Consider the following 25,457-nt stretch of genomic DNA (forward strand, 5'->3'; position numbering starts at 1 on the left):
TAAATGATATAAACACCAAAAGACTCTAGGACTTGTGTAATTTGGACCATTTGGCCTGTGGACTAATGAGCTTAACAAACCATCTTAGACCCCAATAGAGTGCGTTAGACCCCGAAACATGTCAGTTGGACCAATTGGAGTCAAGCTACCTCCCGTGGTGCTAAGTTTTTTTTTCTGTGGTGCTTATATTTTTCATAAATGATATAAACACCAAAAGACTCTAGGACTTGTGTAGATTGGACCATATGTGCCTGTGGACTGATGAGCATAACAAATCAGCTTAGACCCTTATAGAGTGTTTTAGACCCCTATACACGTCGGTTGGAACAATGGAAGGGAAGCTTACCCCCGTGGTGCTAAGGTTTTTTTCTGTGGTGCTTATATTTTCTTAAATGACATATACACCAAAAGACCCCAGTACTTGTGTAGATTGGACCATATGTGCATGTGGACTTATGAGAATAAGAAACCAACGTAGACCCCAATAGAGTGATTTAAACCCCTATACACGTCGGTTGAACCAATAGGAGGGAAGCTACCTCTCGTGGTGCTAAGTTTTTTTTCTGTGGTGCTTGTATTTTTCTTAAATGATATATACACCAACAGACACCAGGACTGATATAGATTGGAACATATGTGCCTGTGTACTAATGAGCATAACAAATCGATTAAGACCCCAATAGAGTACGTTAGACCTCTATACAAATCGGTTGGACCATTGTAAGGGAAGCTAACCCCCGTGGTGCTAAGTTTTTTTTCTGTGGTGCTAATATTTTTCTTAAATGATATATACACCAAAAGATCCCAGTTCTTTTGTAGCTTGGACCATATGTGCCTGTGGACTAATGAGATTTACAAACCATATGTATAGAGTTCTTAAGACCCATATACATGTCAGTTGAAGCAATTGTAGGAAAGCTACCTCCCGTGGTGCTAATTTTTTTCGGTGGTGCTTATATTTTTCTTAATTATATATACGCTAAAGGACCCCATGGACTTGTAGATTGGACCCAAGGTGCATCTGGACCAATGAGCATTACAAGCCAACTAAGGCTCACAAAGAGTGTTATACACTAATATTCTTGTCTGTTGGACTAATGGGAGGGAAGCCACCTCCCGTGGTGCTAAGTCCGTTTTCGGTGGTGCTTATATTTTTCTTTAATGGAATATACCCTAAAAGACCCCATGAACTTATAGATTGAACCGCAGGTGCATATTGACCAATGGACCTTACAAACTATGTTAGACCCCCAAAGGGTAATTTAGACTCTTTTGTCCGTTTGTTGGAGTGATGGGAGGGAAGCCACCTCCCGTGGTGCTTAGTTCATTTTTGATGGTTTTTATATGTATTTAAATGTTTTTGATATAATATACCCTAAAGCGCCATATCATATGGACTTTGGAGCTGAACCACAGGTTCCTATGGACAAAAGAGCATTACAAACTAACTTAGAATCCAAAGATCTGCTTTAAACCCTTTTATCTGTCTATTGGACCGAAAGCAGGGAGGCTACCTTCCGTGGTGTTTAGTTTGTTTTTGGTGGTGCTTTTAAAAATCTGTATTTGATTAAATATATCCCAAAAGACCCATTGGGCTTTAATTTGACCACATGTGCTTGTGAACCAATAGGCCTTTCAAACTAACTAAGACTCCAAGAGAGAGTTTTAGACCCCTAAAGCCGTCTGTTGGACCATTGGGAGGGAAATTACGTCCCGTGGTGTTAAGTTTGTTTTTTGGTGGTGCTTAATTTCTGGATTAGTCCATATAAAAAAAAACTCGATTTAAATTTTTTTTTTTTTTTTATTTAATGACTATTTGATGTATCTTAATCTCTACGTATACATTATATAACTCATAGATGACCAAATGTATTTATTTTATTGATTAAAGTCCGTGGTGCTTATCGTGGTTCTTCGTGGTAGAATCGGGGGATATTCTAACTCCAACTTTAGTTCGGGTACCACGATTTCCCGAGAACTACGAGAACAACATAATATCCCGAAAACAAGATTATATATCCCGAGAACAAGATTTTTTATGGTGTTATATGTGTTGTTTGCTTAAATAAGTGTAACAGCATACAATGATTAAGGTTTATGGCGTTCATAATTAATAAAAGTACACGCAATCTTCAGAAAATAGATTTGTATGAGGCAAATTCCTTATTCCTTAAAACAATATGGCGGACGTTATATTTTGTCAGTTTTTATATGAATTTTTAACATTTTTTTAATAAAATCTATTCTTTCAGTGCATTTGATACTTTTCTTTTCTGTCAGTTCTTCTAAGATCTTCTAATACTTTGATTTTCTTAAGTTGTCTACCATAAGAATGTCCGCCATATTGTGTTCAACAAGGATTTTGCATACAAGACATAGAAATCGAATTTTTGACCTCAAATTGCATTTTTATTGAATAAAAACGAGTATTATCTCTTATTAGTATTCTTTATTATTGTAAAAAGTAGTAAAAACACAATAAAAACACCTATAACACAATTAAAAATCTTGTTCTCGGGATACATAATCTTGTTTTTGGGATATTATGTTGTTCTCGTAGTTCTCGAGGGTTCTCGGGAAATCGTGGTACCGCTTTAGTTCAAGATAGACGACAAAACAAGGGAGACAACATCGCAAGTTCAAGGGAGATAATACACCCATGCCGAATCAATCGGAACAACTCGGCCTTTCTGGTTGCACGAAGAAATAACTAGCTATTGTACTGCGTAGCGAGAATGGCCGAGTAGTTACGATTGATGCCGAATGTGGACAAGCACCTGTTTAGATTTCAACCAAGATGTAACAATAGCTACATGTAACAACAATTTAATTATATATTCTACTACACCTAGGATCATACGGTAAACTACTAGTCAATATATGAAATATGGAATTGTTGACACTTTCTACAGAAGTGTTCTACAAACAAAAAGGGGGAGGGACATCCAAAAATATAATTTTCTAAAAAAATAAATCAGAATCAGTGGCAGAATAAAATTATTTTTTATACAGTTTACACAATATTCATCAATGTTACTCAAAAATAGAAGAAGAAAAAATAAGAACAATACCACTACCAGAATATAAAACAAATGATTTCCTTGTACTAAAAAGGGGAAGGAGATTCATCCTGACATCCTGAACTTTGAAAAGAGAAATCCTGAGCTTAAAAGCACCCTATATCAACGTCCCGAGGCTAAAAATCTTGCTGCCCCTCATAAATGGCTATGGCATCAAATAAAAGACAAACTAAATAGACAATAGTGCATTGAATTAATTGACATATCAACAATATAAGGATGAGGCTTAGAAATAGGGAAATGGGAGGTTTTGTCGAGCTATTTTCCAGTTTCAGGCAGAATCCTTATATCCTTGATTATAAATGATATGTTAAGTCAATGCGCTATTATTGTCTTTATACTGCAATCTAAAAAAAAACATTTTCAATTGTTGTTAAATGTGTTAATGTTCATGATGTTATTTATCATGTTTATTTGATTTAGATATTGGGGAAAATCTCCCTTAAAAAATACCTCATATCATGCAGTCGAAAGAAATATACAGCACAATGAAATGTACAATTTACCTGTTGAAACCCACAATCCATGATTGAGGGGGGGATAGGACCTTTATCGGGACTCCGGGATCGGGTGTTTTTAAGCTTGGGATTTCAGGATTTACCCTTTCGGGATCTGGGATTTTTTTTTTTAGAATTTCGGGACCTCGTAATTTCATGTTTTTAAGCACAGGATTTTAGGATCAGGACCCCTCCTACCCTCTCTCCAGAGTTCGTGAAAAGTGTCAGTCCTCAGGATATCACCAAAATTTTGCGTAGGACTGACACAATTTTAGTATTTTTCAAAAGCATTATTAGTAAGGACCAGTAGATTTTCTTTTAGGACCACCAGGGGAAAAAATATTTCGGGAACTCTGTCACTCATGATTGATGGTGATTGAATACATTTGAGTATTGACTAAAACATCAACAATAAGCATAATACATACATGACATAAGAGTTATAGGTTGCAAACAAAAATATTAACGAATGAAACATGTTTTTCAAAGAATTGTAAAAGAAACCAACTTGAGTCATTTCACTCATTGGTGTATACATTGGAAACAAGAATATGTTGCAGAGGTCGTATGAATAATTTAATATAATTTCAGCAATTTCTAATTAAATATTCATGCGGAAAATTGATGTCTGGTTAGTGACTGTATACATGACATAGAAATATACAGTCAAGCTTTTTGACCTGTCAAATAGAACGAGTGCAGCATATAATTACATATATACAATGAAGGAGAGACAGTGGAGAATTATGAGAAATATATATATAAATAAAAGAGAAGAATATACATGATATAGATTATTACAGAAATCAAGTACATTTTAATAAGACAGGGGCTATCTTGCTGGCTCCAGCAAAATAGCCTCTTTATGGGCTATTTTACCGCCTCTGGTCTGGCAAAATAGCCTCCTTGGGGCTATTTTGCAGGCTCCTGCAAATTAGCGATTCATTTAGAGTTTTGCTATTTTGACGGTTTTATTTCAGATGTATAGTCAAGAATCTATGAAGTATATATTTTTAAGGAGACTATCGGCTCAAATGATATACATAATATATAAAGCAAGATGTCAATAACCTTTTTGTTCGCCTTGCAGGCTTCCTAGTCATTCAATTTTGATAAACTGCACTCATTTAATTATTAAATATACTGTGTTTTTTTTCATTGGGGCCATTTATAGATGACTATGGGGTATGGGCTTTGCTCATTGAAGGTCATAAGATGAGATACATTTTTAATTTCTGTGTCATTTGTTCTCTTTGTCTCAATGGCAATCATACCACATTTTCTTTTTTATACATACATGACATACGTTTATTTCTGTTGAACTTAATTTTCAACTGATATAAAGAGTTGCAGCCAGTTTTAGGGTACTTTGCCATGAAACCAGACTAAACTTAAACAGAAATCTACAGTCTATGGTGCAATAAAAAAAATTAAAGTTTAAATCAGAATGTTGATATTTATATGGGTTCCTATGCTTTGCTGTTATGCTTATTATATATTTTTTCAAAAGATTTTTTTTAAACCTTCTATTAAAGAAAAATAAAGTACAAGTATCAATTTTAATATTCTATTTTTTAAAAGATTTTAAAAAGACATGTTTTAGAGACTGTAAAAAATATCAATTTTAATATACAGGTTTTGTAAATGTTTAACCCTTTCCTCCATAATGACGCCTTTTGATGCCACCCCTTTACTCCATAATGACACCTGTGTAGTACCTCAGTTGAAACAATTTGACTACAAAGTGTCTGCATCAGACTTAATAAAATTTGTATCGAAAATGAAAAGGATATTCATCATGTTCATAAGAATATTTGACTAAAATTTATTTGATTAAATATTTGTTTTTATTATATTATATTAACACTTCAAAGTATATTTTCGATATTTTGTTGAAATACCCTATGCAAATGAAGTATGCAAAGCAAAAATTTCAATGAAGGAAAGGTTAAAGAAGACATAGTTGTATAAAGATTTCTTATTGCAAAACTCTATATAAATCGCTATTTTGCCAGCTGACAAGGAGTCTATTTTGCCAAAAATCCTGCAAAATAACCACTGCCTTTTAATAATGAGTTTCACACCATGTATGTCTATATGCATGATTGATACATGTGATGTATATGCATAACAAACATACATAATTGATTGTTTTATGGTAACAAGTTAAAGATCAAGTTTGAATTTTGTTATGGTGTGATGATTTTTGAAGAGTTATGGTCCTTTGACTAAGAAAATACACTAAAACAATCAGTTTTTACACTTTTTGTCATGCTTGAAGAAACTGACTTGACTTGATACTAATGTTTTATAGTTAATTACAAGTTACAGATCAAGTTAGAATTTTGTTCTGATATCATGAAAACAACGAATTTTCATCTGGTTGAGGACTATGTATTACCATGCTATACTTACACAATTATTGGTATTATTCATACATCTGAAATTAATTTCAATTTTGAAATTAATTTCAATTTTGAAATTTTACATTATTAATTTGGTTATCTGGTTGATTTGCTTCAACTTTTTTTTTTTTATCATAAATCAATCATAAATTGTAATCTCATTATATATATGATAATAGGATTGCACAATGATTCATATTCTATCACATCCTTTAAGGCATGATTTCTTGTTAAAAAATGTACTCAATCTTTCCAAAATTTTGGAACTTAATTGATAAGAAATGTAGGACTTGTTGAGGTTTAGTATTTTTAGATTTGGTAACTAAGAATCATGTTCAGGTTAGTTTCACTAATATTTCAGTATGATCTAACTGACACACTTAACCATCCAAAATTTGTTTCAGTTCTCATGAAATATTTCTCCATATCCAAATAGAGCATACATGAACATGATGAATAAAAACTCTTATTGATATCTTTCCATTTTTCATTTCAGATGATATAGTAACAAGCACCATGGGCATCCCAGGTCTGACAACTTTGATAGATGATAACTTGCAGCTTCTACAAGACTATCAGCTTCATCATTCTAAAGTTATAATCGATGGTAACAATCTCTACCATCTACTCTTCTATAGTTACAATGTTGGTTTCACACACGGAGGTGATTACGATAAATTTTCAAGAAAAATTAAAGAATTTTTCGACATTTTAAAATCATGTGATATAGAACCTTACATTATCCTTGATGGTGGGTATGAGCCAGATGATCGAAAACTGAAAACAACATTAGAGAGAGCTACTAAAAGGATACTCTTATCAGGAGCAATAATAAACTCTGACCGGGGAAAGATTCTTCCTATCCTGTCATATGAAGTGTTTATGACTGCACTAGAGGAACTTGGTATTCCTCATGTAACATGTGACTTTGAAGCAGACAACCAGATAGCAATATTAGCAAATGATTTCAAATGTCCAGTTATTTCCTTTGACAGCGACTTTTATGTTCTTAATCTAACCGATGGGTTTATTCCATTTGATAGCGTCAACTTTGAAGTCCAGCCAACAGTAACAGACAGTGATGGCAAAGAATTTAAATATCTTCCTGTCAAAAGGTATTTCACACAAAACTTTATTTCATGTTTTCCAGAACTTGATAAGGAAGTTTTGCCTCTAATGGCAACAGTGCTTGGAAATGATTACGTAAATATTCACACCTTTGAAGAATTTTATTCGGCTTTAAAAATTCCTAAACATGCTCCGTTAGGCATTACTGTTACTAGAACACATACCAAAATGATGAAGATAATGAACTGGCTGGAAAGTTTGAAAAGTATTGAAAGTGGAGTAAACAGGCTTATATTGTCAGTTAAACCTGAAAGACGAGATGGTGTGAAAGAATTAATTAAAAAATCAATGGATGCATATACTAACATTACCACATACCGTTCATTCAGTTTGTATGATTTCTTCACCAATAAAAAAGAAGATTCATCAATGAGTTATCAGACATTAAGTTATAATAAAAACACCATTCCATCTTGGTTCATAGATTTTCACAGGCAAGGGAAGATGCCACCTTTCATGCAGAATACATTGGTTCTTCATAGAAATATCTTACAATGTCAAGTGGAGGAAATAAAAATGCCTTCATCGTACAGTTGTTCTACATACTTACGTCAAGTTTTGTACAGCATATTATTGAGAGACGAATTAAAAAAATTTGCATGTACGGAAATGTCAAAAAAATGTTGCGTTGAGGAGTATGATCGACAAGATGGACAGAAAAATGTAAAGAAAAATCTAATTGAAATCATTCCTTCAGTGGAAGGATATGGTGACCTCCCAGGGCTAGGTGAGATAGAGGATATAAAATGTAGCAGAAAGCGAGAACTATTGTGCAAGGTTTTTAATCTAAACTTTGATCAAAGTAACAAGGAAATTATCAGTGATGACATAGTTTTGTTTATAATGGCAGTCGTTTTCTGGATAAGAAATGCAGACCCTAAAACAAATTTACATTCTGTAAAAACACTTCTGGTCTGTTGGGTTGCTTTGTCAGCAAGAACAATTACTGAAGAAGAGGATAAAAACGATTCCACAATAAATGCAGCATTTACAAAATCTACTTTAGACCAGAGAGAAAAACTGAAAAAGAATTTAGAAAAGTTTTTTCATGCACCTCAACATACTATGAAGCATCCTATTGATATAAGTATCATTCATGGATTTGCTCAGTTTCAGTCATGTTTTTTGTCAACTACACATTTGAATCAAATATTGGGTTTTCCATTCCCACCTGTTAATCCGTCAGCAATCTTCTGTGGAAGTTTTCTGTACAATTTTTGTAAGGATCTGCAAACAAGATCAATTCCCGATCTTTTTATATCAGAAATGTTAGTAAAGCAGTCCCCTGCTCTTTCTTTGTTTCAAAATCTGATGTCATTTATTTTGTCCACAGTTGATGAAGATCAATGTTTAAAAACTGTCACATCATCAAATAAAAGGTCCAGAAATAGAAAGAAAAAGAAGGCGGCTACTCCAGTAGACAAAAAAATTGACAGTGAAGATGATGAACTTTTAATTACCAATGAGACCATTGATAAGAGTACTGTTATAAAAGTGAAAACAAATCTCAAAGCTGCTTGTGAACTGACAAATAGATTTAATTTTCTAGATATTAACGATTCTGATGATACTGATAGTTAATATCTTACAAAGTATAAACTTGTTTAATTAAAAATGAAAGAATAGAAATGATTGTCTTTGCTTTTAAAAAAGTTAGTTTCATTATAGTTCAATGTAGTTTGGCATATCTTGTATGTAGGTATAAATGGGTACAAATAATTGCAGAACTAGGCATGCCCATGAAGATATTTTGACATCAGACTTAAAAAACATGCATAATTCTTCAAGGTTTATTTGTACTGAACACAATTAGAAAAAAGCTGCATAATTCCTTTTGCAACATTAATAGACTTTTAATGATTTAGATTTAAGTGCACAGTTTTGCACGTTTTTGCATGATTATGCAAGGATTTCACTCCTGTCTACAGTTTTGTAATTATTTTCATAATTTACATAATTCTGCAATGATTTCATTCAAGTATTAAAATAAGGAGATGTTGTATGATTGCCAATGAGACAATGTTCCACCAAAATTTAAATGCAGTGGATGTAAACAATGAAAGGCAACTGTATGCCGATGGCCTTCAACAGTGAGAAAAACCACTCATTCCACTCTTCATATCATACATGTAATATCATCTCAATAAAAGATTAAAATGCATTTTTATTACAACATGCATGGCCATATCCAAGAAAAGGAAATTAGCAAAATGTTGAAGCATTACACTTTTGTCAGGTCTCAAATGGAACAAACATATAAATCAATCAGTAGCAAAACCAAATTGATCTTTTATAAGATGAAATCTAAGAATTAATATAGGAAAGAGCCAATCAAACTATATAAAGACCAAACTTTGAATATTGCTACACAGTTTGGGATCCACACACTTCAGAAAAAATCCATACAGACTGGAAGAGCTGCAACAGATATCGGAGCAACGTCAGTGTATTTGAAATCCTACTTAATCTAAACAGCCAAACCTAACAAGATGCAGGTTAAAAACCAGACCTATAATATTCCACAAAGTCATTAACAATGAAATTATAATACCATTGCAAGATATTCATGTACATTGTTTGTACTCTTTATAAAAAGACTGTTTAAAACAAGATCTACCCACAAATAAACAAACATACAAATTTAATGCAACAAAGACAGTTATTCACATACTGTAGCCAAACAAAATGATAGAGCTCATGAAAAAAACTGTTGAAAAATATTTATAAATTTGATACATTTTGCAATGCTCAAAAATATATATATAACTTGATTTGCTTGAAAAATGATAAAACAAATTATTTAGAAAAAAATGTTGAAATTCCAAGATTCAGAAAAAAAGTAAATGGATTCCTAAACATATTGACAAAATTTAATACAAGGTGATCACGTGTCCACTGCCACTTCTTAAAATATATGGCTGTGCAGTTGCAGACAACATAATATTAAAACAAGCAGAAAAAGGTATTGCTCTTGTTGTCATGGACAAATGTAATAACATTTAGGAGGCATAATGTCAACTTTCTGATGACAGATTTTTACAGAAATTAAGCCTCATCCAATTTTCCAATTCAACAGCGGTCAGCCTTGAAATCATGATTAAACAGGGTCAGAAAGATGAAGACATACTTGAATTAGACAGTCTTAAAAAACAATAGTAAGGGTATGTGTTGTGACAATGAAACAAGAAAGATACTTTGGGTTTGAACTCAGGGCATTCAGATATAATTGCTTTAAAATTGATTGAAATTTAGGCTGAAACTATGCATTCAAAACCAAAATGATAATTTTTCCATCCCATTGTTTTAATATATTTTGGCTTTACACACTTCTTGTTTTGCATGTTCTGAGCAGTGATTCCTGAAATAAAACTGTTTAAAGGCGCAAGTAATACTTGTAGCTGCACTTTGCAGTTTTTTTGTAGAGCCTACAACTTCTGTCGCAGAAAACTTGACAGAGATAAAGATCTGGCAGCGGGTCCAAGGACACAGTTATCGTCCTTTGGTTTTCGTTGTGTACGAATATAGTCCCTAGTGGAAACAGTGTATAACTTGCATGTTTTATTTGATACACTTTCCCAATTTATTTCTTGATATTAAATGCATGAAATATTAAGAAGGGGGATGTAATTACATGTCAAAAAAATTTGGGCACCAAATCTTTATGTTAAGTTCTAAAAGGTCAAATTTTATCACGTCTGAAGCTGTCAAACTAAATTTTACAACCCTTCAACACAGAATTGTCAATATTTTGAGTTAGAGCTGGTAGAAGTTTCTATAATTTTGATATTATTTGTCTCACGGGTAGTACACTACACTGTTAAAATCTTTTTGAGAAAGAGCAGGTGCGTTTTTTTTAATTTGAGTTTATTGTCTAAAAGTAATGCAATACGAAATAACTGTGTTCTGGGGCCAGCGGTGGCATTAGGTTACTACTCAAAAGCTTTACATTTTTAGAAGGTGGGAGACCTGGATTGTTCATACTTTGTATATTGATGCATTATGCTTTGAAGTTTATGTCTGTCATATATCCATTGTCCTTGACTTCATTTTCATGGTTCAATGACTACTTGAAAATAGTTGAAATTTTTTGTAATGTCAATTTCTCTATTATTCTAAGTAATAGGATTACTATATTTAGTATGTACCTTGCGAAGTCCTCATGTCTGTCAGACAGTTTTTATCTTACCTCATTTCATGGATCAGTGAACAAGGTTAATTGTTTGTGGCCAAGTCCATATATATCAGATGTGATAAGCAATAGGTCTATTATATTTGTTGTATGGAATGATTATAAGGTGTACTTGTCAAACTAGCAGATTTTCATGGTTCATTGCTCAGTGTTAAGTTTTCATGTTTTGGTCTTATTTTTTTTTTAAATATTAGCAATAGGTCAACTTACTCAACTATGTTTGGTGTGTGAAATGATTGTTTGGTGTATATGTCTGTCTGGCATTGTCATCGGATATTTGCCTCATTTTTATGGTTCATTAGTCAATTATATGGAGGAGTCTGTAGTTGGATGGTTGATGTGATTAATTGTACTTTCCACCATTTATGCTGATTCTTATTGTCTATTTTATGCATTATTGACCCTGGCTCAATACTGAATTGCCAAGTTTGACTCCATTCAGCATTTTAAAATCTGATGCATCCTGGGAAATATGTTTTTAAAAGCATACACACAACACATATATTGGATTACAGTGGATATTTTACCAATGGAACACCTGTATTTTCAGTTTGGTAAACAAACAATAAAATTACTTACATCTTTGATTGTAAATTAGAGACTAGCAAAGAAGTTCCTTGAAAAACCTTATATATAAAAATATATGTATTTTTATGTATTGTGTTTTCAATAAGGCTTTCTCAGAAGATAAACTGTTTTACCATGTTCCTGTTGAGACCTTTTTATAGCTAAGTGAGTAATACAGTTTGTTGAAAGATCTACAGTGAACTATAATTGTTTTTCGTCAGTTGAACTCAGATGGATAGTTGTCTCATTGACAATCTGACCACATCTGCTTATATTTTATTAAAGTTTGAAACAGACAAACATGAACAACCCGACTCAAAAATCATCAAATGATAAAATACACATGAAACACGAAACATACTTTAATACTATTAAACTTTAACAAACACATGGCTATGACTATAGGACAATAAATACAGCATGGCAGAAATAACAATCAGATCCTATTTCTTCCAATATACCGGGTAACCTCTTTGAAAATTTTAGTCAAAAGAAATAAAAACATCTAACCAGTGGATTTTTTTAAGAATTGTGTAATACAAATATCTACTTAAAATGTTAATAAAAAAAAATAATAATTTGTTTTAATAGAAAAATAAAGCTAATTAATTCTACCATAATGGTAGAATATATATATACCTAACTATATCAGATTCAACATTTCCAACTTAAAAAATCTTTGTTATTGTTATAATCCTTCCTCTTGTTATTTTTAAATGCATAATATTAAGAGTACAATTTTACAAATGTAAATCTAGATCGTCATTTATGAACATTGTACCACAATTAGACGAGATGTCAACAAAAATTATTAACGAAACTTTTTATTCTCCTAGGCCTTGAGTCATTCAGATCACTTCGATTTCGTTATAACCAAAAGAATTTTTTCCAACTTGAAAAAGTGTCAACTCTTGTAAAATGATTCTTTACTTTAAATTGTGATCTCTTATGTTATAATTCATGTACTGTAAATTTACAAATGAAATGTAATGCCCATCTCTTTTTTACCATAAAATACAATATTAAAAGATGATTTTTTTAATATAAAAAAAATAATCTTGTGAACTTAGTACCAAAGATTTTATGAAACAAAATTCAAATAATATCACTGTCAGATACAAAAATAACAGAATATAATACAAATGTATTCACTTATACATATGGTTACACGTTTTAACTGTGCATGACGCTCATAAGCCAAAAAATATACATGTATATGTAATATACAAAACTAAATTAAAAGATATATAACATCTGGAAATGATACTATAGTTAAAATCATTGAAGATAAGGTCCTAATATAAATTAATTCATTAAATGTAAAATTGAAGATATTACAAATAGATTAATCAGATAATGTTGGTAGAATCCGAGGAAAAATTAATAAAAACGTTAGCCTGCTGCCTTTTTTAGATGTTTATAATCGTTATAATCAATATAATGTCAAACTAAAAAGAATGGATAACAGATTTATAGAGTTGTCACAAATATATTCTTTTGTTACTTATAAGTCTTAAAGATTTTTTAAACCCTAAATTACAAAAGTATATGATAGTTACTGATTTTTGTTCAAATCAGGGCAGGTCACTTGCTTACTTACTTACTGCCCATTACGCCCATTGGCGTGTGGGGCAAGGTCACTTTCAATAGTTGATTAAACGATCAGTTATTTTAAATGTTTAAATTCCTTTGCAGTGATTTGATGGAGGATATACATTTATTGATTGATATTAAATAAAGTTTGGTTCTGTTAATGAAAAATATTTAAATACAAAAAAGAAATTTATTGCCTTTTCATACAAAAGACAACTTAAAATTTCAACAACAATTCTGTGTCCTCTACCATCCCTTAACTTTAATTCATTAACAACAAAAAACATTACGAGTAAAAATACTTGTAAGTATTGATCATTTCAGTAAAACTATAAATTTTAGTCGTAAAGAGCCCCAGATAATTTATAGTCTGTACAGCCTGTAAATCATTTTTCAACAAATAAAATGATTCTATCTACCTACTTGCCCTATCAGAAGGCAATGACAAATTTATTTTGCCTAATAATAAACATCATAAAAAGTCTCCTATATAAATGTAGTTCTTCTATTTTTCAGATCAAATTCAAATATACACTTGTGGGAGTACAAGAAATTGTTAACAAAAAAGTTTATAACTTTGAAATGAGCCAGATCGAATAATTCTTCAGTATGAAAAGGTTCTTCAGAATAGTTCTAAGTATGAGATTTCATAACAAGACAAATAAGACAAACAAAAATACAAGCAAATATAAAAAATAGCACTAAATACAAAATGGTTACAGATATATATATAAACAAAAACTAAAACAAACCAGATCTTCTAAATTCAGACCTATTCATAAGCGGATCCAGGTGGGGATATAAGGAATCACTGAAGCATGTCTGGAGTTCCATTAGGTCAGTCAGCAGGCCCCCTCCCCCTTATGAAAAGTTCTGGATCCGCCACTGCTATTTGGTAATAGAAGCTACAATTTATAAACTGTATAAGTCATGTGCAATAAGTTTCCAAATAAGTGCAATTTCATACATTTTCATTTATAGCTTCATGTTTTTTTCTTATAAGTAAATAAAAGAAATTATACTGATTCAAATCCAATTCAAAGTGCCCTTTTTAAGACATCTACTCCTCAAGGGAGAAAACTAGGACAATATTTTTCAAATATTATGACATGTCATCAAAATACATATTTTCTTAAAAATGTTGAATGATACTGCCATTTAAAGTGTAAATTGTCATTAAACCTAACAATGTATTTGAAAAGCTATTGCAAATGTTACATTAAAAAAAGAACATTCCTTTTCTATATGATATTGTATACATCATAAAATAAATATTTACAAAAATCTCTGCTTACATACTTTATGCTTGTTTCTTATCAAACAAATAAATGAAATAAATAATATATGTATGCAAAAAGTTTGATTGTGTACTGTTGACAGCTTTCTCTATGTAACTTCTTTAAAATACATTTTTCTAAGCCATATCTTAGTTCTCAGAATATAAAGACAAGGAAAAAATTTAAATTGAGATCAACTTACTAATATGTATAAAGTTTAATCACAACCATAAATTATAAACAGTAACGGACCAAATTTAGAAAGATATCCAATTAAAATTCAACAAACTTCATAGACTTAAAATAATTGGTAATTCTGTCTAGAAAACTGAGATTTCTTTGGACCTATAACCTACGTCTTCAGAGGCAGATTTACGGGAGGGGTTAGTGGTCCTGGCAACCCCTTTTGAGGAGAAATTTGGTTGCTTAAATAGGGAATCACTGAAGCATGACTGGAGCGGGCCCCTCTCTGGCAGTCAGTGGGCTCCTTGTGAAAATTTCTGGATCAGCCCCTGGTTTTCATGATAACCAAAACACCAATCCTCAGAAACTGAGGGTTATTCTGATAATAATAATAATACTGGATTATCTGCAAGTTAATTTTCATATTGGTCTTTACTCCCTCATGTATAGAAATAAAATGCTTTAAGACTGCCAATGAGACAGCTTTACAACTTTTGGAAATTTCAAAACAGATAAACAGACAAAAGAAACATAAATTCATAATATCTTTATACATGTTATACCTCATAATATGAAAAATTTGTTAAATTCCAAAATATCTAAAAACTTTTTGATAAAGGGGAGATAATTTGTATAATTTCTTCAAATAACATTTTTGTTTTACCATCAGATCTAACTATAATATTTTTAATAACCTTTATATTAAAAAATATATATGAAGTGCAAATGATTTCATCTAGCTCTGCTACTAAACTTGTAGTCTTAACATAAATGTCAATATAACATATTAAAAGAACAAAAATATAAATGGTGGTCACAAAAATATATAACAAATTTAAAGCTTTCTGGCTCAAAATATACAAATAGAAATGTGTATTACACATCTTTATTACACTGGCAAGCAAAAACATTCTCAGTTTTAGTAATTCCTGTATTAACTCACCATAAATTTTACTGATCTGAATGATCATTTACAAATGTTAATAATGAGTTAAGGCTTTAAACAATTATTCAAATAAGTCAGAGCTCTCAAACATAAAAATGAACTGTAACATTGTTTGGCAATGCTTGCTTTATATTATATATATTCATATTGATGTTAAACTTGGAATTAATTCATTCTTAACTTTAGTCCACAATCTGCCTTATGTGAAAATTGCACAATATTTTACAGATAAAAAATAGTCATACATTGTACATGTTGTACATGTACAAAAAGATATAATACATTATCTTTTTCAAAACTTAGCAGCTAGTAACATAAAACACCAATGCTGATTTAATCTTAATTCTCTCAAGTTTCTGCAAAAATATTCATTGCCTAATTCATTCAATTGCAATCATCAAAAGTTTAAAAAAAACATATGGAAAATAAAAAGTCTTTTTTACTGGCAGTTTGAAAACATCTTAACTAAGTATATAAACAAAAACTAATAGTACTTTACATTGGTTGTTGTAGACCCGAATATTCTAAAACAATAGCAGAAACTTGTAAAAACCATAATACACAATTCTTAAAATACCCGAAAAACTCTTGTAACTCAAACCTAGCATGCTAAGCATTTGCTAAGAGGACCTTATCACCTTTAGATAAAGAAGGAAAAACACTTTTCTTAAAAGAAATATCAAAATTATCTTGTCTAAATTCTTTTTCATAGATAAAGCCCAAAGAATTCATTTCAATTTAAAAAAAAAAAAAACATACTGAACTCAAATAATGAATGGGTTAAAAAAAACTTGGTTGATTTTTTTGAATTTGGAGTATTGAAAGTTTAAGCTATGAAAGTTCCGTGAAATTTTGATTTTTTCATCAATTTACATTTATGTACATTACAACTTTTCTTTCTTCTGTTTATCATTCACTTGCAGTGTCCATTTAATAATATCAGAATGACTTTTCATATGTACATTCAGTTCTGCTTTGTTAATGGTCTCAAATCCACATTGACAACACCTAAAAGTTACCCAGCAAGCAGCAGATTGTGGATCAACATTAGCAGCATTCATACCTTCCAAACGATCTTTTAACTTTTGCCGAATGGTTTGGAAAAAGGCTCTAATATCATCCTTCTGACATTCAAAAGTATCAAGTCTACTATCATAATCTATAGCTGCATTAATAACTTCATTTGTAAACTCATAGCTGTAATTCTGATCACTGGCATGTCGCCACATGTGGGATTTTAACGATGGCAGATGGTGGCATACATAACCACAGATATTACATTTATACTGCTCCAACGGCTGTTGTACAAACCGCTGATCGTTGATATGTCGCTTCATGTGAGATTTCAGACTCCTATTGGATACTGCTGGGAAGTCACATAGCTCACATTTTAATGTTTTTGGTTCATCATGAATTTTAGCATGATTTTCAAACCGAGTAATGCTGGTAGTATTATATTCACATTTGGCACATTTGAACTCTTTGTTATGAATTTTCGCATGCTGCTTTTGTTCTTGAGGTCCAATTGCAACAAAATCACACTCATCGCACTGAAAAGATTTCTGATAGCTACACAATTGTTTCTTGTGATTTTTCAGTTCATATTTCGAAATAAATTTCCGATCACAAACCTCACATTTGTATTGTTTCTTTTCATTGTGACCCCGAACATGATTACGGTAACTCACTGGGTTTGTTGTCTCATAGTCACAATCGTCACAAACAAAAACCTCTTTTTCTGTATGAGCTCTCATGTGAGCTCTCAGCTGACTTTTGTAATTAAAAGCTGATGTACATAACTTGCACTGATATGTACGAACTTTACAATGCTGAATCATGTGATCCTGAAGTGACTCACTTGAGGTAGCAATAAAATCGCAAAGTGAACATTCAAATGGCTGTTTAGTTTTGTGTAATCTCATATGCTGCTTGATAACAAATGTGCTAAGATTTGAATAATGACACAACTTACAACGATATCTGACTTCACCTTCTTCCTCCATTCGTTCTACATTTCCCATATTTTCAATTTCTGTTAAATCCTCCAATAACTCTCGTTTCATACGTTTCTTGCTAGTTTTTTTAACCCCTGGAACTTCTTCGAGTTCAGCTTCTGTTTTAGATCTTTCCCTTAGTTGCTCAATAACAGCAAGTAATGATGACGAAATACCTTGTTTAGGTTTGTCCTCTGTTTCTGTTTCTATGTTAGTATCTGACGGGGAGAATTCTGATTTTAAACTTGTAGGACAAGCTGGATTTTCATTTGGTCCTTTTTTCAAAAGTGAAAGTAGAGTAACAGCTGATTCTGTCATTGAAGTTGATGGTATACGTTTACGTTTCCTTGTATTTTCTTCTTCCTGTACGATCTCCATGTCACTTTCGTTACTTGACGTTTCATCGTCAGTGTCAATCACTTCCTCTATTTTGTCATATTCAACAGACGATACTGTAACCTCTGTCCCAAAATCTTGAAAAATTGTGCTTTCTTTTAAGTCTTCTTCAGATCTAGGAAGAGTTTCTATTATTAGCTTATCCACAGTTGATGCTATAACAGTATTTGTATCAGATCCTACACCAGAATCACTTAATTCTGATTGGCTGACTTCAGACACTGCACGAGGACTGTTTTGTTGACTTTTTATACTAGTGTAGCTGATAAGATTTGTATTATCCACTGATTCAACCACGACATTTTTTCTGTCTTCTGTTGAATATATTTTCGGGGTTTCAAGGTTCTCTGGTTGTCGTTTTAAAATTACTGTTTCAACTTCAACATTTTGTTGAATAGCTTCAGACTGGTTCATGTAAGTCTCACTTTCTTGGCAGTCTGCAACAGTAACAGTTTGCACAGAACTAGGAGCCAATTGTCCTGTGGTGACCTTTGAACTCATCAGTCCTTGGTCTGGTAACATAAATACTACCTTCTCAGCAGGATTCTGTGGTAAAGATGTGATCCCTTTTTCATAAGTATTCACAGTGTCCAAAAATACTGAAATGACAGTTGTTCCTGTTGAAGTTTGTGTAGGGATCAAAATCTCTTGGATACTATCAGATGTTGACGATGGCTGGTTGAAGGAAGGTAAATTGTCACTTTCTCCATTTGTATCCTTTTGTTTGGCTCTCATTGCTAACATATTTGCCAGAAAAGGAGCTACTGGGCTAACAGAAGACATCTTGTTAATTTCCTGAGCTTTCTCAAAAACTACTGTTTTAGTGTTATACATAGGAAGATTTCCTCCTTGGCTCTCGGCTGATGGTACTGCTGTTGCTACAAACGTTTTTTCTCCTTCTACTCCTGGTGGAAGTAATACTTCTTCATAAATACTCAAGGGCCCATTCTGAAACATAGGATAATCAATATCTTTATTACCTGAATGTTTCCAGATATGAGCTTTGATTGTTCGCTGATAGTCACATGTATAACCACAAATAGTACATCTAAATTTAGCATTTGATGTGTTATATACAAAAGGCAAGCTTTCTGTACCCTGATTTGTATCATTTGCTGCTGGATTACATGGTTCTGACTTTCCATCAACCTGCTTTTCATCCTGGTAATTGACAATAGGTATTTTATCAGCATCTTGTGTTGGTTTAAGAATCTTCTGTAGTTTTATAGTCTTGGGCAACATGGGCATCTTTTGATCTAGTTTCTTCTGCTGCACAACCATCTCATTCATGATTTGAGGCTGTGTTTGATTAAGTTTTGGTTGTTCAGGATATTCCAGTGACTTGTCTGTGTGAATCTGTAAATCTGGTCTATGTGTCAGCATGTGAACTACAAATACATAGGCTTCACTACAAGAGAATTCACATTCTACACATTTATATTCTGCTTTGCCTTCAGGTGTTGTGTTCTGAGGTGGCTGCTTTGTATTTTCTGCAACTTCTTTTGAGGTTGGAGGTGTTTTTTCACTAGACTCTTCCTGTTCAATGTGGACTAGCATGTGCTCTTTCATCTTCAAAATATCACCAGATACAAACCCACACTCGGAACATTTCATCATTTTTCTTTCAATGGGTATATTTTGAACTGGTTCATTTTTCATGTTTTCCACAGTTTCTGCTTTCTTCTGAGCCTCTATACTCTCGCGGTGTGTTTCAGCATGTGCACAAAAATGTTCAAAACTCTTACTCCTGTGATTACACATTTCACACACATACATTTGTGAGCACTGAGTCTTGTGTAATTTTAGATGTTCTTCAATCTCTGTTTTATTAACAGCCATGTAACTACACACATCACACACATACAGTTTATCAACATTGTGAACAGACTTCATGTGTGGTTCAACATCTGGCTGATAAATGGAAACCTTGCATATAGGGCAGGCCACCATCTTCTGATGAAGTTTAACATGATTGGTTAAATGTCCTTTCTTACGAAATGTGGCATTACAATGAGTACAAACGAAAGGCCTCTCATTTGAATGAACCATCAGATGTTCTCGTAAAGAGTGGCTACGCTTCCCAGCATAATTACAAAAGGGACATTTATATGGTCGGCTAGCACAATGGACCAGATCTACGTGTTGTTTTAGGTAATGTTTGTTATGGCTAGAGTAATCACATTCTTCACATTTATGTACTTCCTGACTTGTCAATAAAGACGATTGTGAAGTTTGGGCAGACGATTCTGGAGTTGGCATGGATACATATAAGTTTGGTGGTGACTGTGATGTTGATGTAGTAGGTGTTGTCATGGAAGAAGCAGATGTAACTTTAGAAATATTTTCTACTATAATGATTGGACTGTTCATGAATCCTTTCTCTTTAGCAAGTTGTTCCACCAGTTTCTGAGGCGACTGGACATTTTTGGATGTATATAGGGTAATAACAGGGTCGGACATCTTAACCTCTAGGGAACTGTCATGGTTTTGAGATTTCTGTACTTGATTTACTACTGCCTGTAACGGACTGAGATTCTGACCACTTGTAAATTGTTGAGATTCTGAATTATTATCAGATAGCACAGACGGCTGGACAATTCCTGTCAAGGAATTAACAGCTTGAAAATGATTAGCACTGACAGAGGACATCATTCAAATTGAATTAAGATCTTTATAAAAACTTTTACAGCTTACAATCTGCCACCTGAAAAAAAAAAAAAATAGTTGATATATGAGATTTGAGTTTGATTTATTGTGAAGCCTATCATAGTTTTCCACAGATTCACCTGCAAGTTACCTGTCGATTTAAACTTTTGTAAGTTCTATTGTCCCATCTAACAGATACAACAGGTTACGTTCTCTGTATAGTTTATTCACTGGGACCTTTAAATTTCTTCTAGGAGAAATATATCATGCATTGATTAATTTACCTGAACAAAAAATTGAACTGACAATGCTGGAAATATATGTACAAATAAGTCATTATAAAACTGCATGTGATGTTGTATTTATTCAATCAATAACACATTTTCAATTTGTTTGATAGAAAAATTGATTTAAAAATTAAAAGTTGATTTCTGATCAAATTTCAACATTTTACCTATTAAAATTTGCTATTTTTTAGTCTGTTCACAAATAAAAACTTAAAATGAAAATGTTTAAATAAAGGTCTTCATAAATGTATTCTTTATAACTGAAGAACCATGAAAAACATGCAGATTCTTTGAAACATAAATGCATGCAGTACTTAAAAAAAATCAGAAATAAACTTTTGATAATTTAATCAGTGCTTATATTGAACAGATTGAATATATATTACTGATATTGAATAAAAACTGTATCACATGCAGTTTATGTGAGTTTATACATGTATTTCAATCAACAAAGAAGATATTTTTTTGGTCAAGCAAATTAATCAATGAGTGATAGATTTCTCCTAGAAGAAATTTAAATGTCCAAGTGAATAAATTTCACCAAGAACAATAGCTATTGTATTGATTCAATGGGACAGGTAAACTTGCAAAAGTTTAAATACCTTGGTAAAGAGCAGACGACTCTGTGGAAAACTTTCATTTGGTTCGCTATAACAATCTTTATGGGAGTAAAGACTTTGACCTTCTATTTAATTAACAAGACACCTTGTGAAATTAACTTCTTTACTGTTTTACAGGAATCTCTCATACTTGGTAAGATTGTTTGCTGTATATCTATCATGTATTTTGCATTGCCATTTTGTCAGGCGGACCTTGACCAATTTTATTTTTTTGGATTGCCACAAAATTTTGTAAATGGAACTCCTCCGATGCTGTTTAACATACTTGGCCATAGTCGCCATACCATTTTGAAAAGTGACCATATTACAGGTTTTTTTTATTCAAACATTTGGAATTGTTATCGTACGGATTTTATTGGACATTCTTTTAGTATTGTGACAATTATACTCTGTACTACATTTATAGAAAGCTGTACATGTCACAATTGGTAGAATGTTTCAGTTTGTCATCATGACATGATGTTTAGTTGCCCATATTTTAGTTTATTTATCCATTCATTTCATAGGAGTTATGGGACATTGCCAATGAGATCCACTCAAGTTCAAATGAAGTGTATACAAACAATCATACGGCCTTCAACAATTAGAAACACATACTGTTTAGTCCGCTATAAAAGGCCCTAACATGAAAAAAACAGAAAAATATTAAACAATACATAAATTAAGAATACTCATTTTGAAAAACTTTTGGCAGCTCATCAAGTGGTACATGTCGGAAACTATGCCCTGATAGTCCCCTGGACCCATAGATTTACCCAAAGTCCCCCTGACTAAGATGAAAACATACAAATATAGTTACAGTGACAGTAGACCTATTATTCTTAATTTCTTCATCATTTGTGGAGAGTTTTTACTTTGGCAATTATGCCACATCATCCCTTTATATTATATTAGCTGTCACTTCAAGTATGACTATCTAGAAAATTTGTGCTGATCTTTCTTATCTTAATATACAAGCTATTATCTTGATTGTTTAAACAAAATGAAATTATGCAATATTTTTGTATTTTCAATTTTACACGAGTTTGATGTATGATCACTAAGTAGCAGAAAAAAACATTACATGAAGTTTATGCATGTGGTCAATTTTTTATGTGCAAAATGCATATGGGCCCACAATTTGATATCAATTACAAACAATTTAGTAAATTGACTATTTAATGATTGAAATAATTAAGAAAAACACATTGCATTGATTAAAGACTATTTCTTACTTATTTTTTATTTGTGTTTTCTGGTCATGTTGAGTAAATCTATTGACTGTTAATGATAGATGACAATATAATCTATACACTTAAGCCCCTTACCAAACTAAAATCATGGAACCAACAGTGTTTCAGCTTAAAACTAAGAACAGAAGTATGCTAACTAGTGGAAAATTATTGTGTGTCCAAAGTCAAGAGCCTGTAATTCAGGGGTTATTGTTTGTTGCATATATATTATTTTGTTTTTCGTTCATTTTTTTTGTACATCAATTTGGCTGTCAATTTCTATGTTTGAATGATTTTACGTTTTTCATTTCAGGGTTTAGAGCTGACTACATTGTATGAACTATGCTCATTGTTGAAGGCTGTATAATGTATATTGACCTGTACATGTAGTTCATAATTTCGGGTCATTTGGAATCAGAGCAATTCAAATCACCCAAATTTGTGGTGGGTGTTGCTTAGTATTTAGTTTTATATGTTGTACATGTGTCTTCTGTACTTTTATTTGTCCGTTTGTCTTTTTATTTTTAGCTATGTAAACATTTGTATTTTAATTGCCAAAATTTATAATGGCGGCATACACTGTACATCATTTTATGTACATGTTAACGGAGTATATATCTACCAATGAATTGATACGATATTCCCAAACTTGTGTATCCTATCATGATTTCCTTGATAGAGGATTGCTGCTCACAAGGAAGCTATTAACCAAGAGTTCCAAATATTGAAGTTGAAATTTTACGGATGCCATCAGGTTAACCACCGACGATATAAGATATGTACCTTTTGTCATAACTACAATACCCTTCCCTTTTCATAAATTTGACCTACCCAATAAGACTTTATACAGAAATTGTATAACATAAGCAAGACAATGGGTGCCACATGTGGAGCAGGATCTGCTTAACCTTCCAGAGCACCTGAGATCACCCCCAGTTTTTGGTGAGATTTGTGTTGCTTAGTCTTTAGTTTTCTAAGTTGTGTCTTCTGTTCTATTATTTGTCTGTCTTTTTATTTTTAGCCATGGCATTGTCAGTTTATTATTATTATCTAATGTATTAGTTAGACTGTCCTTCTGGTATCTTTTGTCCCTCTTTTTTAAGCCAAAAAACATAAACTTGCAACTAAACCCTCCAGGAGTTCATCAGGTAGCACCTGCCTCATGTTTATTGACAGTAGTCAGTACATTTATTGAATAATCAACATGGTATTATTTATACCATGTTGATCATTCAATAAATGTACATTATTTATATGGTCATGTTTCTCACTATAAAGTTGATAAACCAATACACCATCAAACTTTTGTTTATTGTAAGTCAAATAGAAGCAGTACAGATTAAAATAATTGTCTATTTCCCATTTAATATCTTTACCCTGTCCCTCCAAAACAGTATTTGTGTCATACCGACCGCATACACTTTCAAAAACGTGGTTTGCAAATAGTCATTGTTTTCCATCTTAGATTACTGCAATATAGTGAAAAATGATTGAATATTTTTAAAACTAGGCCCACGAATAGTGCAAAATCAACCCTTCTTCAGATTTATGTGGTGAACTCTTACATTGTAAGCAGAAAATTCAAGGATTCAGGTTAATGAATGTCCATGATGGCGATCAAAATAGTCACGTGATCTGGTCGTACGCCAGAGAAAGTCACATGGCATTTTCTCTCGCAATGACATGGAAACGAGAGATGTGGTATAATATTGATATGATTTTCAAAATATTGAATAATTTTATATTTAATTTGAAAACAGATAAGACAGGCGTACTCAAACTTAAAATTATTTCAAAAATTAAAAAAAAGTATCAAGATGAACTGGAATCCGCTTGTATATCACGCTACGCTCAAAGTGTAGTATTAAGCAGAAAACCAGCTTGGGATTCTATACTACAAATCTGTTTCGGATTTATTCCGGAGTTGCATATAATAGGAAAGCCTTTGATTGATTGATTGATTGATTGGTTGGTTGAAGCATGGAAGTAATATTCAATATTACTTCCATGGTTGAAGCAAGGATTTGTATAGTTATATACAAATCCTTGGTTGAAGGTTCTTTTTTTCTGTTGAACTAATGAGGGAGGATAGGAGCTAGGGGTCCTGATCCCGAAATCCCGAGCCTAAAAACACGAATCCCGAAATCGCGGGCTTAAAAACAACATAATCCCGAGGTCCCGAAATTCGAATAAAGAATTCCCGGATCCCGAAAGGGTCAATCCCGAAATCCCGAGCTTAAAAACACCCGTTCCCGGAGTCCCGATAAAGGTCCTATCTCCCCTCACCAATAGGAGAAAAAAAGGGTTCAAGACCGAGAGTTAAAATCATTCCTCAGTAAAGGACCTAAATATCGTCCCCCGTCAATTATTAATTGGAATGAGTGTCGAAATAGCATCCACGACTCACTCCATACTTACTGTATGAAATGGATAAAACG

General features: G+C 32.4%; 3 protein-coding genes across 3 annotated transcripts in view; 1 reads left to right on the forward strand and 2 right to left on the reverse strand.

Annotated features, from left to right (window-relative positions):
* LOC134720734 (GPI mannosyltransferase 1-like) overlaps positions 1–10,537 on the reverse strand; it is a 34,893-nt gene extending 24,356 nt beyond the window's left edge. The window contains exon 1 of the mRNA XM_063583197.1: positions 10,438–10,537. The gene's annotated coding sequence lies outside the window, so the exon portion shown is untranslated. The remainder of the gene's footprint in view (positions 1–10,437) is intronic.
* LOC134720733 (protein asteroid homolog 1-like) lies at positions 2,757–8,739 on the forward strand. The gene is made up of 2 exons (XM_063583195.1): positions 2,757–2,861; positions 6,479–8,739. The coding sequence occupies exon 2, from the start codon at positions 6,499–6,501 to the stop codon at positions 8,689–8,691; it is 2,193 nt and encodes a 730-aa protein (XP_063439265.1). The 5' UTR covers positions 2,757–2,861; positions 6,479–6,498; the 3' UTR covers positions 8,692–8,739.
* Positions 10,538–12,213: 1,676 nt separating the features above from the next.
* Positions 12,214–24,671, reverse strand: LOC134720736 (zinc finger protein 507-like). The gene is made up of 2 exons (XM_063583199.1): positions 24,585–24,671; positions 12,214–20,959 (listed from the first exon to the last, which is right to left on the reverse strand). The coding sequence occupies exon 2, from the start codon at positions 20,905–20,907 to the stop codon at positions 16,750–16,752; it is 4,158 nt and encodes a 1,385-aa protein (XP_063439269.1). The 5' UTR covers positions 20,908–20,959; positions 24,585–24,671; the 3' UTR covers positions 12,214–16,749.
* Between the last annotated feature and the right edge of the window lie 786 nt (positions 24,672–25,457).

Source organism: Mytilus trossulus, chromosome 6, assembly GCF_036588685.1.
Source record: "Mytilus trossulus isolate FHL-02 chromosome 6, PNRI_Mtr1.1.1.hap1, whole genome shotgun sequence".
Lineage (NCBI taxonomy): Eukaryota > Metazoa > Mollusca > Bivalvia > Mytilida > Mytilidae > Mytilus > Mytilus trossulus.

What these genes read in the sequence shown, in the direction of transcription:
- LOC134720736 (XM_063583199.1), bottom strand. Translation starts at nt 20,907, where the DNA reads ATGATGTCCTCTGTCAGTGCTAATCATTTTCAAGCTGTTAATTCCTTG.
- LOC134720733 (XM_063583195.1), top strand. Translation starts at nt 6,499, where the DNA reads ATGGGCATCCCAGGTCTGACAACTTTGATAGATGATAACTTGCAGCTT.